This window comes from Chiloscyllium plagiosum, chromosome 11, assembly GCF_004010195.1.
Source record: "Chiloscyllium plagiosum isolate BGI_BamShark_2017 chromosome 11, ASM401019v2, whole genome shotgun sequence".
Classification (NCBI taxonomy): domain Eukaryota; kingdom Metazoa; phylum Chordata; class Chondrichthyes; order Orectolobiformes; family Hemiscylliidae; genus Chiloscyllium; species Chiloscyllium plagiosum.
The window spans coordinates 11,066,740-11,089,831 of NC_057720.1; the positions used below are offsets into that span (position 1 = coordinate 11,066,740).

The window sequence follows — 23,092 nt, forward strand, 5'->3', positions numbered from 1 at the left end:
GGGGGGTAGTTATAGGACAGATGTTAGGGGTAGGTTCTTTATTCAGCGAGTCGTGAGTTCATGGAATGCTCTGCCAGTAGCAGTGGTGGACTCTCCCTCATTATGGGCATTTAAGCGGGCATTGGATAGGCATATGGAGGATAGTGGGCTAGTGTAGGTTAGGTGGGCTTGGATCGGCGCAACATCGATGGCCGAAGGGCCTGTACTGCGCTGTATTCTTCTATGTTCTATGTTCTATGTTCTACCTGCATCTACCTGTTGCCTTCCCAGCCAACTTCCCCACAATCCTCCAATTTATCTGTCAGCTCTCTTCCCCCACTCCCCTCATCCACTCCCCTCCCCCCAACATTCCTGATGAAGGAATTATCTGAAACGGCAACTCTCCTGCACCTCGGATGCTGCCTGGCCGGCTATGCTTTTCCAGCACCACACTTTTTGACTCTGATTTCCAGCAACTGCAGTCCTCACTTTTGCCTGCATGTGGCTCCAGACCCACAGGGGCGTGGTTGACTGTACTGCTCTCTGGCCAATACAGTTTGGGTAACAAATGGTGACCTAGCCAGTGACACCCACATCTCATAAACAGGTACAAGAAAGGGTAGAGTTGAACTGCCTTCTTAAAACACAACAGCTGATTTAGAGTAAATATTGTTGTTCGTGGATAGCCCTGTTAAAAAAAAAAATAGGTAGACCATTCAGCCCCTAGAACTTGCTCCATCATTCAATAGGAGCATGGCTGATCCAACACTGCTCACACCCACTTTCCTACCTTTTCCCCTTGATAAGAAACCTTGAGCCCTTAATAAGCCCGGAACAGTATTGGAGGTGTAATGATCTGATTCAAAGTCTGGATGCAAAGTCATTATTCAGCATCAAATACTGAAATTACTAGAAAAGTTCAAGTCTGGCAGCACCAGTGGTGAGGAGTCACCGCACCCGAAACATTAGCTCTGTTGCTGTCAGATCTGATGAGCTTTTCCAGCAGTTTTAGTTTTTGTTTCTGATTTACGGTATCTGCAATTCTTTCGGTTTTTATTCATTGTTCAGCATACCTGTGGGTTCTTTATTTTCAATGACAATATCAACATTACAATTTTCAAGAGCTCCACATTGATTCTGACCACTCTTTTAGAGTGATATAATTGTAAGTTTTTTTTTAATTTTGATATCCCTTGCAAGTTTATCTCAGTTTTTTTTTAAATAGCTCTTTACTCTTTGCTTTGTTATTCTTTGCATCTGTCCTCATTGCCAAAATCTTTATTTTTTTCTGTGTGTGTTCTTGTATACATTTTGTTTCAGTTTTTAAGTTGTCAATTACATCTTCAGTCAGCCATGGCTGTAATTTTTGGCAAATACTGTTGCTCCCATTAAGGATATGGACTGGCTTTGTAGTCATAGTTGCTTTTTTGTTGATCGCCTCTCCCTGACCTTCTCTTATTTTTCCCATTAACTGATTTGTTTAGTTTATTGTGGTTGGTATTGCATTCCAGCGAAGTCAGCCTTTCTTAAATCAATAACCTTAGTGGTGCATTCACGTTTTTCCCTTTCAAGCGTTACATTGAATTTGATGGTGATATTAATACTATTGGGAAACTGTTCATGTACCATTAGGCTGTTCACTAAATCTGGCTCATTATTAAATCTAATGTGGCATGACCTTAGTTGGTTCTGGGACAAATCACTGAAGAAAATTCTCCCAGACACACACTCAAGCATTTTGCTTCACTTCTAACATCTGCTAATCAATTCAACACTATATTTATGAAAATTTAAAAACTCCCATTAAAAACACATTAACTCATCTGTGCATTTATACAATCTGCCACTTGACAGCGGCTACTGATATGGGTGTCCATATTCTCCAGCCGTAAAATCTTTTACAAGAACAGGCGTTGATGGAAAGGCTCAGCAGGTCTGGCAGCATTTGTGGAGAGAAACCAGAGTTAACATTTTGGGTTCACTGACCCTTCCTCAGAACTGATGGTAGCTGGGAAAAAGTTATTTTTTTTATTATGCAGAAGATAGGGTCGGAGGAAGGGATAAGGACGAAATGATAGGTGGGGATGGAGCCCAAAGAGAGAGAAGAGCAGTTGGACAAACAAAGGGTGGATATTGTTCAGACTGGGGAATGAATAGCTGTGAATGGACAATTAGTGGCTAATGATGGGTGGTGTGTAATAACTTACCGTGTGATAACAAGGCCCAGTATGTGAGGGTTGGGGTAAGGACATGGGTGAAGATGCCTCAAGCCCTAACATTGTTGAACTCGATAATGAGTGCAAGCAGAAAGTGAGGTGTTGTTCTTTCAGCCTGCACTGAATTTCACTACAACACTGCAGGAAGCCTGAGATGTTGGGTGATGTGTTGGAGTGAACTAAAATGTTTGTTATTTTAATCAGCTTGTTCAGACACGTTATAACACACAACTGGAGCAACTGGGACTTGAACCTGGGTCTCCTTTTAATAACACCTTTTATGGTTTGTACTTAATTCTAACCAGAATTATCAGTTTGCCTCTTATTAAATCCTCTCTTACCATTGCTGTTCAACAGTTTCATCCTGAATCACTGCTCCCCTTCTACCGTTTCCCCTGGCTTTCCTTTAGAACTTATAAACCTGACCCATTTGGTTTCCAGCCCCCACCACATCATAGCCATTTTTCATTAACCTTGTCATACCTTCCAGGCTGAGTTTGTACCTGGAACTGATTAAAGTTGTTCCTTATGCTCTGTCAAGAGTGAGTTGCTGGAAAAGCACAGCAGGTCAGGCAGCATCCGAGGAGCAGGAGAATTGACGAAGGGCTTATCCTGATGAAGGGCTTATTGTCAAAACGTTGATTCTCCTGCTCCTCGGATGCTGCCTGACCTGCTGTGCTTTTCCAGCAACTCACTCTTGATTCTGATCTCCAACATCTGCAGTCCTCACTTTCTCCTTATGCTCTGTGTTTATATAAAGAATGCTTTCTTGGGCCATGGACCCAAAACTAGCCTTCTGCTCTTGTAGTTTACACTCACCTTAGATTATTCTCTTGGTTTAATTACATCTCTTTGTTTCCCTGTGGGGACAAAAGCACAATTTCTATCTGTCAGTCTCCTCCCTTTTGTTTGTTAGTTTGAAGTTATTATCCATATGGTATTTTCCACCTGAGCCCCTCCTGACTCCGCTTATCTATTTAAAGTCTTTGTGACACTATACTTATTCATGCCACTTGAGCCCTGCTCCCAGGCTGGTTTTGTAGAGCCTTTCCCAACATTACAGTTGCCCTTCCTGTCCCACTGCTTGTGCGGGTATCTGAGAAACCAAGACAAAGGTGTCAACATCCCTGTATGTGTATTCACTCACTTCAGGGCAGTCTCACTATCCACGTGCTCACACTTACACTAATATTGACAAGATTGCCTTGTGAATGTTCCTTCAGTTATTATAAACTTTGCTTTGTTGTAAAGTTTTTATTTGGTTCCTGTACCCACTTGCAGTAAGCACTTGACACTGGAAAATGTTTTGTTTTCTTGTTCTTTCATGAGATGTGGGTATCATTGTCTGTCTGGGCCAGAATTTGTTACCCCCTATCCCAAATTGAGTGGTTTGTGAGGCCATTACAGTTAAGATTAATCATATTGCTGTGGGTCTGGAGTCCTGTGTAGGTCAGGATGGCAGATTTCCTTCTGTAAAGGACATTGGTGAATCAAATGGGTTTTTACAACAAGTTTCACAGAGGTGGGATCAGGGAGAAGTTGCAAAAATGGTGACAGACTCAATTCTGGGATTGCTAATCGCATTCTGATTTTAAGGGCTCGGATTGGTTTGGGGTGCCAGTGCGCACCTTATACACCCGCCATGGCTACTCCATTGTGCTCCATTCCACTGCGATTTTCGCTCCGTCATGCCTGTCTTTTTAATAGGTTGTTTGGTCACAGCCCCTCAGGTGTCATGAGCTGCAGAATCTTTCAAAACCTCCAATCACAATCTCTTACCCATGTGTTCCCACCCCCCAATCCAAACTGCCATACTCATCTGCTTGACCCCCTTATACCCTCCCCCTTATACCCTCCATGCCAAGCTCTGACACTTCATGCCCATTCTGTATAAAACCTATCATAGAATTTTACAGAATGGAAGCTGTTCAGCCTAACATGTCTGAACAAGCTGCCCAGCTCATTCCACTCTCCTGCCCTATCTCCATCGCCCTCTAACTTCTTCACCTTCAAATATCTATCCAGCTCTTTTGAAACCTTCTGAGGATTCTGTCTCCACCCCTCTCCCAGGCAGTGAATTCCAAATGGCAACCACTTTCTGAGTAAAGAGGTTTCTCTTCACCTCACTCCTAACTCTCCTGCTGACAATCATCTTGAAATTGTGACCCTGAGTTACTGACATACAAACTCATGGAAACAGAGTATCCTTCTTTACCCTGTCAAAATTGCTCATAATTTTGAACACCTCAATAACGTCACTTCTTAATCTTCCCTGCTCCAAGGAGAGTAAGTCAATCTCTCTCATCTTTCCCTGTATCTAAAATCCCTCACTCTTGGTCTCATTCTAGTAAATCTCCTTTCATACTCTCTTCAGGGCTTTAACATCTTTCTCTAAGTAAGGTGCCCAGAACTGAACACACTACTCCAAGTATGGTCTGATTCTAAATCTGATTTCAAATGTGGTCTGATTAATGATTTATAGAGATGTAGCATAATCTATGCCTCTATTTATAAACCCAAGGATCCTATTAGCTATCTTAACAACTGTTTCAATGTGCCTGGCCACCTTCCGAGAATGCTGTTTGTGAATCCCGAGGTCCCTTTGCTCCTGTACTCCCCTCAGGGTTGTATTGTATCTCCCATGTTCCTTTTACCAAAATGTATGGCCTCACATTCCACTGCATTGAAATTCATCTGCCAGGTGTCTGTCCATTTAACCAACATGTCAATGTCCCTCTGAAGCTGCTCAATGTTATCCTCACAATTCATTATTCTCCAAGCTTAGTATCATCTGTAAATTTAGACGTTTTGCCCTCAACACCCATCTCTAAATCATTTATATAAATCAGAAAAAGCAAGGGTCCCATCACCAACCCCGGGGAATGCCCCTTTCCACTCGTCTCCAGTCTGAGAAATGCCTATCCATAAATAGCCTCTGTTTCCTATATTTTAGCTAGTTTCTAGGACCATTGATCCCAAACTTATCTAATTTGCTAACCAACCTGTCCTATGTCCAACACTTTCTGATAGTCAAAATATACGCATCTGGATTAGTGGTGCTGGAAGCGCACAGCAGTTCAGGCAGCATCCAAGGAGGTTCGAAATCAACATTTCGGGCAAAAGCAATATACGCATCAACTACCCTAATTGACTGCCTGCATCACCTCATCAAAGAATTCAATTAGCCAAAAAACAATGAACCCTATAGTAACAACAGGATGTGTTCAAAAGGGTTTAACAATGATTTAATTTATTTAGAACTTTCTACTCACTTTAAGAAGAGCTACAGGCTAATCAAATTCTCAGTCATCCAGATATTTAACATATCTCCAGCACAAAACCACAAGCACTTGACTATTCTTGTGTAAATAACCATTGTGCAATTGACAAAATTGTTCAGAGAGCAAGCATTGTTAATCAAGCAATGGTTTCCCTGAGGATCAGCTGTTTTAACCCTCTTCTACATGTGGGCTATCATTCAAGAATGCTTTCAGTGAGTGGAGGGGACATGAGTGGATGAAATATGGGGAGTGCAAAGAGCCTTACTACTTTCATTATAACTGGGTCAAAGTCTCATATCGCTGAGGCAAATCTTCTAAAGCGCTTGCCTTAGTACACACTGCCCCTGAGGCTGCCTCTAGCCTCTCTACAGGTACAGCTGGCCTGATCACTGACCCCCCCCCCCCTTGAAAATCCCAGCTTCTCAAGCACCTTCTCCCCAGGCAGGTACGCCAAACCAGGCAATCTCCCAATCCTCACCATCCAACTCAATTGTGAAAATCCAGTCCAGAGTTTCTATTCCTGAGACTAGCTTTGAATTCCATCGTTCTAAATGCATTAGTTTTAGAACATGGAACAACACAGCGCAGAACAGGCCCTTCGGCCCTCGATGTTGCGCCGACCTGTGAACTATTCTCAGCTCATCCACCTGGATTGTTGAAATCTCCCTAATGTGGCTGAGTTGACTACATTGGCAGGTAAGGCATTCCACGCCCTTACCACTCTTAAACAATTTTCTTAAACAATTGTGTTTAAAGTTCACCAGATGCCACGGTGGGATTTGAACCCACATTGCCAGAGCCTAGCCTGGTCTTCTGGATTATTCGTCTTGTGATATTACTGAGACACCACCACATCCCCTTCAAACACCTGTATTCCAGGAATTGCTGGAAAAGCTCAACAGGTCTGCCAGCATCTGTGTTCTGAGGAAGGGTCACCGGATCTGAAATGTTAACTCTGCTTTCTCTCCTCAGATGCTGCCAGACCTGCTGTGCTTTTCCAGAAATTTCTGTTTGTGTTTCTGACTTCCAGCATTCACAGTTCTTTCGGTATTTACCTCTATTTTTTAGACTGCTATGAAATTTAATAGAAATAAGTGTAAAACTTGCCCACGATTAGCCATGAAAAATAAAATGTCCACCAACTACTCAACAATCCATTTCTTCTCCTGAGCTGACTTCAAGCTTAGTGCTTTAATTTCTGCTCTCCCATGGTGCTCACATTCCATTAGTTCCAGTCTCCGCCCTCTGAGACTTGGTGTTTATAATTTTCCCACCCCTTTGTCACTCCACTGCTGAGATCTCTTGGACCTGGATCCCCTGAATTCTGGGCTGCGCCATTCTTTCTTAGAAACAAGAGATGGATGGTGCTCTTGTTAATTCTCTGCAGCCAGTTCTAGCTCTCAGTTTCTCGCACTGTTTGTGTCGGTGTTATTCTCAACCCATCATCCATGCAAATCCATACCTTATGTTAGAAAAGGAATTTTGTGAATAGGAGAACGTGTTTTAGGAACACATGGATGAGCCTCTGACATTTGCTGTGTGATATAACTTTGTCATTGTGTGTTAGAGAACATGCGGATTGGAACATGTGAGCAGGGGGCTTTACTGACATCGCTATGTGCGCACAATTAATAAACAGTGTTTAAAGATACTCTGGCCTGATCTTCTATGAATGACAGATGGTCTAATGCAAAAAGATAATGCTGAGTGGTGCATTTTTCCAGAGTAAAGGACTTTGACAAAGAGTTACTTTAAATGTTTGGTGGAATGGGAGAGAGGGAGTGGGGGAAAGTTAGGGTGGAACTTAGCAGGTGAGGGGGAATTGTCAACCCCTTTTGGTCCATCGAGCATAAGAAAATGGTGGAGAAACTCAGCAGTTCTGGTAGACCTATGGAGAAAGAAGCAGAGCTAACATTCCAAGTCTGTTCGATAGAACTCATGAGTGAAAGTCAAACTGAACTCAATATTAACTGTTCGTCTGTCCACACTCGCTGCCAGGCCAGCTGAGTTTCTCCAACAATTTTTGTTTGAATCAGATTTCCAGCATCTGCAGTATTTTTGCCCTTATTACCTTAACTGTAGGCTTTGTGGCCCCCATGTTCCTAATAGTCAACAGGAAATTGAGAAACAAACTTGTAATGAGATCTCTGTTATCTGTAAGAATAATAGGGTGGTTATGGTAGGGGATTTCAACTTTCCAAACATAGACTGGGACTGCCATAGTGTTAAGGGTTGAGATGGTGAGGAATTTGTTAGGCATGTACAAGAAAATCTTCTGATTCAGTGTGTTAGATGTACTGACTAGAGAAGGTGCAAAACCTGACCTACTCTTGGGACATAAGGCAGACAGGTGACTGATGTGTCAGTGGGGGAGAACTTTGGGGCCAGCGACCATAATTCTATTAGTTTTAAAATAGTGAAGGAAAAGGATAGATCAGGTCTAAATTGGAGAAAGGCCAGTTTTAACGGCAAGAACTTTCTAAAGCTGATTGGGAGCAGATGTTCACAGGTAAAGGGTGGCTGGAAAATGGGAAGTCTTTAGAAATGAGATAATGAGAGCCCAGAGACTGTATATTCATGTTAGGGTGAAAGGAAAGGCTGGTAGGTATAGGGAATGCTGGATGACCAAAGAAATTGAGGGTTTGGTTTAAAAAAAAGGAGGAAGCATATGTCAGATATAGACTGGATAGGTCGAGTGAATCCTTAGAATCTAAAGGCAGTAGGAGTATACTTAAGAGGGAAGTCAGGAGGGCAAAAAGGGGACATGAACAGGGGGCTTTGGCAAATAGGGTTAAGGAGAATCCAAAGGGCTTTTATAAATACATTAAGGACAAAAGGGTAACTGTGGAGACATTAGGGCAGCTCAAAGATCAGCAAGATGGCCTTTGTGGGGATGGGGCGATGCTAAAGGAGTATTTTGCATCAGTATTTACTGTGGAAAAGGACATGGAAGATATGGAATATAGGGAAATAGATGGTGACATCTTGAAAAATGTCCACATTACAGAGGAGGAAGTGCTGGATGTCTTGAAACACGTCAAAGTGGATAAATCCCCAGGTGCTGATCAGATGTACCCTAGAATTCTGTGGGAAGCTAGGGAAGTGATTGCTGGGCCTCTTGCTGAGATATTTGTATCATCAATAGTCAGATGAGATGCTGGAAGACTGGAGGCTGGCTAACGTGGTGCCACTATTTTAGAAAGATGTTAAGGACAAGCCATGGAACTACAGACCAGCGAGCATGATGTCAGAGGTGGGCAAGTTGTTGGAGGGACTCCTGAGGGACAGGATGTACATGTATTTGGAAAGGCAAGGACTGATTTGGGATGGCTTTGTGCATGCGAAATCATGTCTCTCAAACTTGATTGAGTTTTTTGAAGAAGTAACAAAGAGGATTGATGAGGGCAGAGCGGTAGATGTGATCTATATGGACTTCAGTAAGGCGTTCAACAAGATTCTCCATTGGAGACTAGTTAGCAAGGTTCGATCTCATGGAATACAGGGAGAACTAGCCATTTGGATACAGAACTGGCTCAAAGGAAGAAGGAGTGGTGGTGGAGGGTTGTTTTTCAGACTGGAGGCCTGTGACCAGTGGAGTGCCACAAGGATCGGTGCTGGGTCCACTACTTTTCATCATTTTATATAAATGATTTGGATGTGAGCATAAAAGATATAGTTTGCAGATGACACCAAAATTGGAGGTGTAGTGGACAGCGAAGAAGGTTACGTCAGATTACAATGGGATCTTGACCATATGGGCCAATGTGTTGAGGAGTGACAGATGGAGTTTAATTTAGATAAATGCGAGATGCTGCATTTTGGGAAAGCAAATCTTAACAGGACTTACACACTTAATGGTAAGGTCCTAGGGAGTGTTGCTGAACAAAGAGACCTTAGAGTGCAGGTTCATAACTCCTTGAAAGTGGAGTCGCAGGTAGATAGGATAGTGAGGAAGGTGTTTGGTATGCTTTCCTTTATTGGTCAGTATTGAGTACAGGAGTTGGGAAGTCATGTTGTGGATGTACAGGACATTTGTTAGGCCACTGTTGGAATATTGTGTGCAATTCTGGTCTCCTTCCTATCAGAAAGATGTTGTGAAACTTGAAAGGGTTCAGAAAAGATTTACAAGGATGTTGCCAGGGTTGGAGGATTTGAGTTATAGGGAAAGATTGAATAAGCTCGGGCTGTTTTTCTTGGAGTGTCAGAGGCTGAAGGGTGACCTTACAGAGGTTTATAAAATAAAGAGGGGCACGAAGAAGGTAAATAGACAAGGTCTTTCCCCTGGAGTGAGGGAGCCCAGATCTAGAGGGCAGAAGTTTAGGGTGAGAGGGGAAAGATGAAAAAAGAAACCTAAGGGGCAACGTTTTCATGCAGAGGATGGTGTGTGTTTGGAATGAGCTGCCAGAGAAAGTGGTGGAGGCTGGTACAATTGCAACATTTAAGAGGCATCTGGATGGGTATATGAATAGGAAGGGTTTGGAGGGAAATGGGCCGGGTGCTGGCAGGTAGGACTAGATTGGATTGGGATATCTGGTCAGTAAGACATTAAACGTCTCCCCTTTCTTGTCCCCAACCTGAAACGTATCTCAATCCCCCCACCACCACTGCTTGTCCCATTCCTAAAGTGGCCTGGTGACTCAGTGGTTAGCACTGCTGCCTCACAGCGTCAGGGATCCGGGTTCAATTCCAGCCTCAGGCAACTGTCTGTGTGGGTTTCCTCTGGGTGCTCCAGTTTCCTCCCACAGCCTAAATATGTACAGGTTAAGTGAATTGGCCATGTTATATTGCTCTTTGTGTTCGGGCATGTGTAGGTTAGGTGCATTAGTCAGGGGTAGATATAGGGTAAGGGGAATGGGTCTGGGTGGGTTACTCTTCGGAGGGTCGGTGTAGACTTGTTGGGCTGAAGGGCCTGTTTCCACACAGGAGGAATTCTATGACTTCTTCAGCACTATATCGATCCAACGTCAATCCCTTTTCAATAGCCTGCCTCACCTGCACTCCCCATCCCAGTCCAATGCCACTTCATTCCGTGGTCTGTCTCTCAATCCTTTCCCACCTCTTGTCTTTTACCTCATCTGTGTTTGACACTAGGCCCTTTGTCACTTTGAATGGCTGTCTCACCCATCTGACAGTGTTCATTTTCCCTTGCACTTTTCTTCCGCTGTAGTGTTGCAGTGGGAAATATTGTTATTGATGGCAGTGTTCAGGGTGGGTTGAAGGAACGAATAAGGGAACAGGATGATGCATCTCTCAGGATTTGTGCAATACACTCTTCTGATTTTACAAATTTCTACTCGGCGTGCACTGGTCCTAATCATGAGAGATGGATTGTAGCTAAACAACATATCCCATGATTAATGAAACAGAATATAGAACAATAAGTAAAGTGAAAGATTCCTCTTATGTTGTTCCACTTTCATTACTGCATTCATTTGTAGATCCTTAAACCACAGAGGGACTGTGATTGAATGTGCCTACGCTCGCTCTTTGAAAAGATATCCCTTTCTTTATTCAATCATGCGATGTGTGCATCACTAGCTCAGCCAGTAATTGATGTCCTTGAACTGAGGGTCTTGCTCAATTATTGCAGAGGACAGTTAAGAGTCATCCACATTGCTGTGGGTCTGGAGTCACATGTAGGCCAGGTTAGGTAACTACAGCATATTTCCTTCCTTAAAAAGGCAGGAACTAGATGGGTTTTTTCCAACAATTGAGTGTAGATTCACAGCCACCATCACGGAGACCAGTTTTCAGAATCCAGATTGATTGAGTTTAAATTCCACTTACACTGTAGGTGGGTTTTGATCCAATCATCCATCAGAGTACTTGCCTGGGACACTGGTTACTCATTGAGTGGAATTACCAATGCTCCAAAAGCCTGGAATACCTGGGGTGACGGTGCAAAAGTATTATTGCCAGACTGTTGACCCTGACATCCATGACTGATGGTGGAATGTGTATTCAGTAAAATTCAACTAATTAAGAAATTTAATGGTGACTATGAAACCATTGTTGGGGTAAATCCCATCTGATTCAGTACGTCCTTTCAGAAAGGAAGCTGCTGTCCTTATGTGGTCTGGGCTGCATGTGACTCCAGAACCATAGCAATGTGGTTGACTCTGAACTGCCCTCTAGGCAATTGGGGATGGGCATTAAATGCTGGCCGAGCCAGTGATTCCTGAAGAAGGGCTCATGCCCGAAATGTCGATTCTCCTGCTCCTTGGATGCTACCTGACCTGCTGCGCTTTTCCAGCAACACATTTTCAGCTCTGATCTCCAGCATCTGCAGTCCCCACTTTCTCCTAGCCAGTGATACACACACTCTGTGAATGAATTTTTAAAAATCCCTCCCTAAGTGCATTCTGAGCCTCTTATGGCATGTGGACTGCAGAAGTTTAAGAACAGAGCACTGGGATGAAGAGGCTGTGCTTCATTGAAAGTGAAATAATTGATTTGTGTCCCTCTCTGTAAGATACCCTGCAGACATCTTCTAAGGCTGGTACAGTACTGCCTCTCTTAATAAAGCTCACAGCGTCACTGATCTCACTTTTGCCCTTGGCTGTCACATGGAACATCAGAAACATCAGTCAATCTTTTCAGAGCTTTAGACTCCGTATGAGCAATGGTTGGGGCAAAGGAACAAGAGCACAAAAGTGCTGTCATCTAGAGTGACAGCAGCTTCATTCTGGCCCGACCTTGCTTGTTGAGAATGTGCTTTTATAATTTAGTCAAGGGCTGCAGTCCTGTCTGTTGCACAGAATTTAGGCACAGGAACAGAATATTCAGTCCAACTGTGGTTACAGAAATATAGTCAAAAATGTGCAGGCAAGCTGGTAAATTGCCCCGTAGATGGATTAGCCATAGTAAATGTGGGGTTACTAGGATAGAGTGGCGAGAGGTCGGGTTGGGAAGCTCTTTGAGGGTCATGCTGACTCGATGGGCTGAATGGTCTCTTGACGCTGCAGGGATACTATAAGTAGGCCATTCATTCCTTTCAATCCTGCTCCTCGGATGCTGCCTGACCTGTGCTTTTGCAGCACCGCTCTGATCTAAACTAAAATCATTCAATATGACAATCGCTGTTCATCCAACTCAGTGTCTTATACCCATTTTCCAACCCTCGGGTCCCTTTAACCCCAAAGAAATATATCTATCACTCTCTTGTAAATGTTCAATGTTATGTTGCATAGAAGCTACCACCTCCCATAGTACTTGCTTCCTGTCACCCGACTAATATATTCTTCTGTTTCTCCTGACCTCAGGCTGTATCATTTCACATTATAGCTGCAGGCATCAGCTTAGGCTAGGGGTGGCTTTCTTACACTGTTTGAAAATTGTTGGTTTAAGTGTCCAGAAAGATGAAGACATAACCCAGGCCTACAGCTGAGCACTCCCTTAACTACTGCACTGCTGGAGTCATTCCCTTTCCTACATTACAGCACTGACTTTAAAGCACTTTGGCACAGCTTGTGAACTATACATAACTGCAATTCTTTTTTTCAGTTGGGCAATGCACTGGGAAATATCAGAGCACTGTAACTCTATCACTTCATCTTTAAAAATCGCCTGTAATTGGCATGGAACATTGTGTACTACTGAGCAGGTTCCATGTGTGTGGGGAATGAGCAAAATGTCTAAGAGTTTCCATTTTCCTTTGCTGCTGCTCTGTGGAAGTCACTGAACTTTAACATTAAAGTACATTGTGATATGCGGCAGTGGTGAAACGTAGACCGGTAGGTGTGGTTCCTGTTTCCCAGAATTTGTAGGTGTGGACTTGTTGGGCTGAAGGGCCTGTTTCCACACTGTAGGGAATCTAAGAAACTAAGAATATGGAGGCTTGGAATGAGAAGGTTTCAGTTTGGAGTTGGGATATTCAGGGGAATGTGAAGTAACACTTCTTCATGGATAGTTGGAATCTGAATCTCTCCCTCCCAGTGATGCTGCTAGGGCTGGGAGCTGATTGGGAACAGACCTGAGTTTGCTTGTCTCCTGAATTAGCTTCCAGAGGGACATTATCACTTGGCCGGGATATTCTCTCCGCCCTTCAGGCACTTTGCCTGTATTCCTAATGAAGGGCTTTTGCCCCAATCGTTGATTTTACTGCTCCTCGGATGCTGCCTAAACTGCTGTGCTTTTCCAGCACTACTAATCCATATTCTCAGGACCCCTTTTTATTGGCCTGGCCCCAACTTGGCCAACAATTCCTGGTGGGGGCTTACCTCTTGAAACTGGAAGGCCCGTTAGAGGCCTTTCTGTTTGAAAGGGGTAGCAGGCTGTATTAGTAGAAAGGAAGCAGCGACGGCACAAAGTCAGGGAGGAGACATCCACTCTCCAACACTAAAGAGATCCATGTGGCTGGAGCACCTCTGTGGAGGGAAGCCCTTTTCATGTTAACCAGTGACTGCTCTCACCCCCAGGGTAAACAAGGGATGGTCTTCGAGTCAGTCAGGAACACAGGACAACTCCACCTCCCTGCCCCCCACCTCGCACCCACCCCTGACTGCTGATACGCGCCCACCCCTAAAATGACCATGTTGCTGGGGGAAACCAGAGGCTAACTGGAAAATTACTTCTCTAGTCCAATTTAGTGAGGCCCTCAACAAGTCTAATCAGCTACCTGTCACATGTCCAGCAGTGGGACAAATCTTTGGCCTTAAGTACGTCCAGGGCCCAGCAGGGGTCAAAAATCCTGCCTCGGGTAGATCTTTGTTCGGTGACACTTACAGAACCAGGAGTTGTACAGGCAGCCCTATGAAGAAGGACTGAGAATAGGCCATTCAGCCCTTTGAGCTTGCTCTGCCATTCAATAAGATCACAGCTGATGTGATTTTAATCTCAGTTCTATGTTCCTGCATATCCCCTAATAACCTTTTCATCCTCTTGGTCATCAAGGGATTATTACCTTCAAAACACTTCAAGATTCTGCTTCCACTGCCTTTCGAGGAAGGGAATTCCAAAGACCCACAACCCACTGAAAGAAGAAAAATGTTTCCTCATCGCTCTGATGACCCCTTATTTTAAATCTATGCCCCCTAGTTCTGGATTCTCCCGCAAGAGGGCAAAGTTTAAAAATCACACACTAGGTTATAGTTCAACAGGTTTATTTGGAAGCACTAGCTTTTGGAGCGCTGCTCCTTCTTCCACAACGTACTCCACAACCATTATTTTAAATCTATGCCCCCTAGTTCTGGATTCTCCTGCAAGAGGGCAAAGTTAAAAATCACACACACCAGGTTATAGTTCAACAGGTTTATTTGGAAGCACTAGCTTTTGGAGCGCTGCTCCTTCTTCCACAACGTACTCCACAACCATCTGATGAACCTGGTGGGGGGGGGGTGTGATTTTTAACTTTGTCCACCCCAGTCCAACACCGTCTGCTCCACATCATGGCCCGCAAGAGGAAACAGCCTTTTAACATTCACCCAGTCAAATCCCCTCAGGACCTTCTATATTTCAGTCACCTCTGACTCTTCTAAACCCCAAAGGATACAGGCCTAGCCTGTCTAGCCTTTCCTTAGAACACAAACCACTCATTCAAGTATTAGTCTAGTGAGCCTTCTCTAAACTGTAGCCAATGCATCAGAGTCATTCTGTGGCACAGAAAAAAGCCATTCAATTCATCATGTCCATGCTGGTCAAACATAACCAGCTAACTATTCTAAAACCCACTTTTCAGCACTTGCCCCTTACCCTTCGATGCCTTGGTAAGTATGATGACCAGAACTGTGCTCAATACTCCAAATCATTGCCCTGTATAACTGAAGAGTAGGGTGAATGTAGTTAAAATAGCAACCTGCCAGGAGCTAAATGAATAGCCGAATAGGCCCAAGTGACTGAATGACTTCCTCCAGCAACTTTTAGCCTCAGTTTCTCTTAAGATATTTCATCTTTTTCCAGCAGTGTGTCCAGACTAACAAGTATTTTCCTGTTTCTCTCTCCCACCCACCCCTGACAGTGGAAGTTGATTTTTTTTGTGGTGGGTTTGATTCTCGTGGTCCCGCTGTTTGTGATGGTTGTCCAGTACATACACAGCAACCCTTCACTTCTCCTCCCACCGTACCTAGGCCAAGGTGGAATTTTCAACAGAACAAGAGTTTTCAGTCATCCGAGAGAGAGTCCACAGCTCCATGATTTGCCTGGATACATCAGTATGACAACATTACAGGTAAACATTGACATACTGTATCAGTATCAGGATGAGGAAATGAAAACTGACCCTTCACTCTCTTTTACAAAACTCAAAACAAATTCTTGCATTTACTGAAATAACGATTATACATTATATGCTATACCATATAAAAATATAATTATTAAGCTATTTAACCCACCTTAGGCAAGGAATGGCACTGTACTCTCGATGCACTTCTCAAATGTTCTATGCAATTGAAGCAGGATCTGTGTTTCTTTACTCCAATCCACTTCCGATAATGGCTAACAAACCACTTGCATCTTGGAATGCTTGATGCACTCACGCACGATGTTGCAGTGACTTATGAACAAGTGCACAAAGACCCGCTTTGGACAAAAACTGCTCTTCCCCTTCATTCCTCCTCTCACGTTGGATAATCGTGCGCTTACCTACATTACGTTCCATCTGCCAGGCGCTTACCCACTCGCGGTCAGACTAAATCCCCTTGAAGCCTATCTTCGCAACTCACAATTCCAACTTCCCAAGGGTAACTCCAGGAGGCAGTGCTGCATTGTTGATGGTGTGCTTTTTGGATGAACTCCAAAGCTAGAGGTCCCACCTGCCCTTTCAGCTGGGCACAAAAGGTCGTGTGATGTTGCTTCAAAGAATAGCAGGAGGCTACTTGCGAATTTGTGGGCACTGTGACGTGGTGACTTGGAATACTTTCCACAGTTTTGTTCACGTAAAAGTACACATGACAATAAATTTCTATTCTGTTCTATTCTAATTCTATTCCAATGGTCTGACCAACATCAAAGGCACAAATGGGTACTTAGTTTTACTTCTCATTCCTTTTCTTTCATTCATTTATTTCTTCATTCATTGTTTATTCAGTTCAGTACCCCATTCATTCTTTAGTGGTTCCAGTGCCCCCACAGATCAAGCTGTAGGTAAATTCCAAAGGTGGATTTCATTGGTTGCTCTGGTCACTGCCCACCACCCTCCTTTCTCCCTCCTCAAAAGTCAGCAGAGAACCTACCCATGCTTCCCAAGGCTGCCTAGCAGCAGTTTAACACTGGGAAGAGTGCTCATCGCTTTGTGCTGAGGCTGCTGCCCCCGTTTCGGGAGAGGTCCCACCTGAGAGAGCCGGTCATTGACATTGCTGTGGTCCCAGCTGCACCAAGTGTGCGGCAGTCTGTGCAGTCCCGCCACCAGGAGGAGCTCAAGTCAATCCAGGGTCTGGGGCCGAGGTGAGAGACCTGAAGAGGGGGCGTGGAGCTGGGTTCAAGTGATCGGGGGTGGGGAGGGTACATTGGTAGTGGCTGACCCTGTTTGGGAAGTGGGGGGTGGGCAGGACAAGCCTTTCTTGGCCCCAGCAGGCATGAAAAGAATGTTCTCACCAATCCTCCCTCAACTTTGCCCTGAGTAGCCCAAGCTGTTGGTCCTCCTCCATGTTGAGGGCTGTTTTCTGTCCCATGTAATATGCACAGGGTATCCTTTGTTGCTTGTACCAGTTCAGGGATGTCAGTGATGGGAGGACACATGTTAGATTTTTCATACACCTCCACCTTCAAACGTCCCGGGAAGAGAAGCAGGAGTGTAACCCCAAGTATTGGTCTCACTGAAGGAATAACTTCCTGATATCAATCATATAAGTTACTCATCAATCTGTTCAGAGGTATTATGGAACACCTCTGGAACTGGTGGGACTTGAACGCAGGTGTCTCAGGGACACAACCACTGGACCAGAAGAACCCTCTTAATAGCAATTTTATTTTTTGTTCTTCTCTGTGTAATAATGTGCAACGGACTGACCGACAGACAGAATTACTCTGCACTAAGGGTTTGACATCAGCATGAAATGTACCTCTTTCATATTTGGAACCTGTGTCCATCTTGCACCCACGCAATTTAATTTGAAGTGATTTCCTTGGTTTATCTTGCTAACCGATTGACCATCTTCAGGCCACTGTAAGATCACACTTTAGATGTCCCCATCCATGAAAATAAAGATCTGCATTGCTATAGCACCTTTAACAACCTCCGGATGTATCGAAGCTCTTTAAAATGAAGCATTTTTTCAACCTTTCATCACTTGTAAGCTGGGAGATACTGCAGCCAAGTTGTGCACAGTAAGCTCCCACAAATAACAATAAGATAAAAGCCGGATTATATGCATTCAGGTATTGATTAGGGGACAAAGATTGACCAGAACACCAGGAGGACTGTCTTGATCTGTGTTGAAATAATGTGTAGGAATGTTTTTCTTTTCTTGAGAGAGCAGATGGCGCCTGTGTTTACTATTCCAGTAAAAACTTGGCATCTCCAACAGTGTCGCTTCCGCTTGGAGTATCATCTGAGATTATTATACCCAGGTTACCAGAGTAGGACTCGTAGAATCCCTACAGCGTGGAAGCAGGCTATTCAGCCCATCGAGGCCACAATGACCCTCTGAGGACCATCCCACACAAACCCATTCAGCTACCCTACCCCTGTAACCCTGCATTTCCCATAGCCATCCACCTAGCCTGCACATCACTGTGCAATTTCCCATGGCTAATCTGCCTAACCATCGCATCATAGGAGGAACCCCGGAGGAAATCCATGCAAACACTGGGGGAATGCGCAAACTCCACAAAGACTGTCATCCAAGTATGGAATCGAACCTGGGTCGCTGGTGCTGTGAAGCAGCAGTGCTAACCTCTGAGCCCCCATCCCGCCTGTGGGTATGTGCTCACAACAATTTGGCTCCAAGCTGCAAAGACTGAAAGCTGAGAATTGGCTGAGAAATGAAGCAATATCTTATTTATTTGTTGAAAGGTGGATGTTCCCAAGCCACTGCAGCAGCCAACCTTTTCCCAACACAACCCTGGTCGTTATTGAATGGACAGGTTTATAATGAGCAGCATATTCTGGAACAGCAGAACTTTTCATCCCATCCTTTGAGCTCCTTTCTCTAATTTTTCTTCTGTTGACTTTGTTTAAATCCTGCAGAGCTCTTCTGTGCAAATGAATTACAAAAAGCCTGTCTATAGTTCTCCATTCAGATTGACTATGTTATTTTAAAGCAACTGATGAGATCAATTCCACTTGCTGAACATCTTGTGTGGGATCAAACATTTTGTTAAGGCAGTAGTGCAGCCATTATCAGGTTACTCTTAGCTGGCCCAGTCCAATAATTAGACAGTGTTACCAAATTATAGCCTTTCCAAACATATGTCCTTTCTGAAAGTGCTCACTGCACTGACGAAACGATGAGGCTTTCAGTCAAAGTGAATCATAAATAACAGGAGCTGGCATAGTCAATCAAACCAATTGGACTTTGCGCGTTAGGATTTGAAACTAATCAATAACGCAAGGAGCTAATTCTGATCTAATCAATGTTAGAGCTACAGAGAAAGAAACAAAGAAAAAACTTGCATTTCTGTGGCACCCTTCCCACCCTCAGGATACCCCGTTGCAGCCAATGAAATATTGGCAAAATGTAATCATGGTTGAGATGTAGGAAATGTGGCAGCCAATTTGCACGCAGTAAGATCTCACAAAATGGCAATGGTTAGATAATCTTTAGTGCTGTTGGGGCAGGTCAGCAGTTCAATGGGGTGCAGTTTTGTTCTGTCTTAGAGTGCATACAGGATTTACACCTTATCTGAAAAACAACATCTCCAAATTCCTGCAGTACTGCATTCTCATTGCAAGCTTGGAGAACCAATTACTAAAGATGTTTGCATGGGTGTGCCTCATTTGCCAGCAGTTGTGGTTCTATGCCCAGTTATGTGAACTTGGCTGTATTATAAGTCAATGCCAACAGGCATATATTTAGTAGCAGGCCATAGCTTGAACAGATCCACTACAAGGCTGGTTCCTTGAGGATTCTGGGTTGTATTGGCTATGGCTAGGGACTGCTAAGATACTTTCTAACCCAACGATTCAGAGATGTTATCACACAACTCTGGTAGAACTTGAACCCAGGCCCTCTATATCAGATGGACAGACACTACTACCGCACTACAAGAGCTGTTTGGGGACTGCTTGATATTTTACAATCAAACTACGCACAGATGTTACTAAACACCTTGACAACAGGTAGGACTTGAACCCTGGTCTCCTGCATCAGAAGCAGGGACACTACCACTGCATCACAAGAGTTGTTTGTGGATTGCTATTAAGTGATCTTGAATTTGATTCCTGCTGCAGCACGTTCTGGGATAACTGAATTAACTAACTGAATTAAATAGTGGTCTTACACCAAGGAGTTTTTTAAATGTATATTCATGGGTCGGGAGCTTTGTTGGCTGTGCATCTGAAGTCGCATGTAGGCCAGACCAGATAAGGATGGCAATTTCCTTCCCTGAAGGACTTTAGTGAACTAGATGGGCTTATCCAACAATCTACAATTGATTTATGATCATCATTACCCTCTTAACCCTAGATTTTTCAATTTGCTTATTGGATTCAAACTCCACCATCCATCATGGCAGTATTCAAACTGTGGTTTCCAGAATTAACAATTCAGTGATAATACCACTAGTCCATTACCAACAACTGGTTCACTCATGGCCTACGGAAAGGAAACATGCTACTACTGGCAAACATATGTCCCTGCTACCTTTACCTACAGGAAATGTAGTCAGTTCCACAGAATGTAAATCATTCTCAAAAACATCTGAACTAATGTAACAAACCTTTCCATTGTAAGAATTGCTCAGGATAGCATGCCCCCAGACTGAGTTCTAATGCATAAGATGTTCTCCAATATGTTGAAAATATTTCATAGCTATTGGATCCTTTCCATATTTGTATTGGCTATGGTTAGGACTGCTAAGATACTTTCTGACCCAACTATTCAGAGATGTATTACACACCTCTGGTAGCATTTGAACCTAGGCCCTCTATATCAGATGTACTACCACCGCACCACAAGAGCTGTTTGGGGACTGCTTGATATTTTCCAATCAAACTGTGCTGAGATGTTACTACACACTTTGACAGCTGGTGGGACCTGAACCCTGGTCTCCTATATCAACAGTGAATAAACCAAAATTGTCCATCATTTTGATGAAACTCTCTGTTGCTTAGAAGATTATATCTTGTTATGATCCCAGATGGTGGTAATATTGGATAACTCAGGTTTCAGAATGAAACCTGGCCTTATAGATCGTAAGTTTATTTTTCAAAATTTAGTACAGTGTGGAGGTCACTAACTGAATATATTTACAATTGTGTCTTAATATACTTTTAAGAAAAGAACATAGCTTTTTGTTGTAATAAATTTATGTAACAAAATATTACATGAACATCAAGAGTGAAACTTCAATTTTATTTTTCCCAGCAATATCCCTTACAGGCACGCAACCCCAACTTCATATTTTGGTTACATATTCAATTTGAGGTTGCAAGCATTTCCCTTTGGCGACTTCCTATACATTCACCAGATGGATTCTTCCTGTCACTGTCAGGGACACACACACATTCCTAATAAATTGGAGATGCCGATGTTGGACTGGGGTGTACAAAGTTAAACATCACACAACACCAGGTTTATAGTCCAACAGGTTTAATTGGAAGCACACTAGCTTTCGAAGGGACGCTCTTTCGTCAGGTGATAGTGGAGGGCTCGATCGTAACACAGAATTTATAGCAAAGGTTTGCAGTGTGATGCAACTGAAATTATACATTGAAGAAATGATTGTCTGTTAAGCCTTTCATCTGTTAGAATACAGTGATAGTTTCACTTCTTTCATGTGTAAATCACAAAACCTTTTTTTTCATCACACTGCAAATGTTTGCTCTAAATTCTGTGTTATAATCGAGCCCTCCACAATCACCTGATGAAGGAGCGTCGCTCCAAAAGCTAGTGTGCTTCCAATTAAACCTGTTGGACTATAACCTGGTGTGTGATTTTTAAATCCCTAATGAAGGGCTTTTGCTCGAAAGGCCGATTTATTTTTATTTTTTTATTTTTATTTTTATTTTTATTTTTTTATTTTTATTTTTATTTATTTATTTTTTTTATTTTCCTGCACCTCGGATGCTACCTGACCTGCTGTGCCTTTCCAGCACCACTCCAATCTTGATTCTGATCTCCAGCATCTGCAGTCCTCACTTTTGCCCACACGCACACACCATCTAACTCATTGACTTTTCTCACGGAACTTGAAGAAAGGCTTGGGGCTTCTTTCAGTCCTGCCTACTTGGACTGCTAGAACTGTTGAAGACATCTTTCCAGCTCTGATGGGCTGAAGACAGCTTCTTTCTGCTGGCCTGGGTCTTCTAAATAGACCGTGTTTCTAGTCTCTGGCCCACCTTTCTGCAAGTCACAAGGAAACTCCAATTTTAGAAAACACTTCAACAATTATTTTGCCAGATAGTATATCTGGTCATTTAGCTTAATTCACGTTTTTTTTGATGAACAAAACCAAAACTCCATTCACTTTTGCTTTAGAATACAAGCTCCTAAATAAAAACAATTGATTATAAACTTTCATTGCAATATCATTATAAGAATGGAACTTAGAGTCATAGAGATGTTCAGCATGGAAACAGACCCTTTAGTCCAACTCGTCCATGCCGATCAGATATCCTAAATTTAATCTAATCCCATTTGCCAGCATGTGGTCCATATCCTTCTAAACCCCTTCTATTCATATATCCATCCTGATGCCTTTTAAATGTTGTAATTGTACCAATCTCCACCACTTCCTCTGGCAGCTCATTCCATACATACACCACCCTCTGTGTGAAATATTTTCACCTTAGCTCTCTTTTAAATCTTTCCCCTCTCACCCTAAACCTATGCCCTTTAGTTCTAGACTCCCCTACCCTGGGGAAAAGGCCTTGGCTATTCACCCTATCCATACCCCTCATGATTTTATAAACCTCTATAAGGTTCAAAGTTTGGGAGAGAATTTGTAGCTCGGGTGCTCGTTGTTGTGGTTCTGTTCGCCGAGCTGGGAATTTGTGTTGCAGACATTTCGTCCCCTGTCTCGGTGACATCCTCAGTGCTTGGGAGCCTCCTGTGAAGTGCTTCTGTGATGTTTTCTCCGGCATTTATAGTGGTTTGTCCCTGCCGCTTCCGGTTGTCAGTTCCAGCTGTCCGCTGCAGTGGCAGGTATATTGGGTCCAGGTTGATGTGCTTATTGATTGAATCTGTGGATGAGTGCCATGCCTCTAGGAATTTCCTGGCTGTTCTCTGTTTGGCTTGACCTATAATTGTAGTGTTGTCCCAGTTGAACTCATGTTGCTTGTCATCTGAGTGTGTGGCTACTGAGGATAGCTGGTCATGTCGTTTCGTGGCTAGTTGGTGTTCATGGATGCGGATCGTTAGCTGTCTTCCTGTTTGTCCTATGTAGTGTTTTGTGCAGTCCTTGCATGGGATTTTGTACACTACATTGGTTTTGCTCATGCTGGGTATCGGGCCCTTCGTTCTGGTGGGTTGTTGTCTGAGAGTGGCTGTTGGTTTGTGTGCTGTTATGAATCCTAGTGGT

The 23,092-nt window shown here is 43.4% G+C and overlaps 1 protein-coding gene across 5 annotated transcripts in view; it reads left to right on the forward strand.

Annotated features, from left to right (window-relative positions):
- Positions 1-23,092, forward strand: part of st6galnac3 (ST6 (alpha-N-acetyl-neuraminyl-2,3-beta-galactosyl-1,3)-N-acetylgalactosaminide alpha-2,6-sialyltransferase 3) — a 301,233-nt gene that overhangs the window by 25,611 nt on the left and 252,530 nt on the right. For 4 of the 5 annotated variants that reach the window (XM_043698677.1, XM_043698678.1, XM_043698679.1 and 1 more), the window contains one exon: positions 15,432-15,641. In XM_043698677.1, coding sequence (XP_043554612.1) covers positions 15,432-15,641 — 210 coding nt within the window. Of the gene's footprint in view, positions 1-15,431; positions 15,642-23,092 lie in introns of those variants that run through there. The other variant, XM_043698681.1, reaches the window with a different exon arrangement.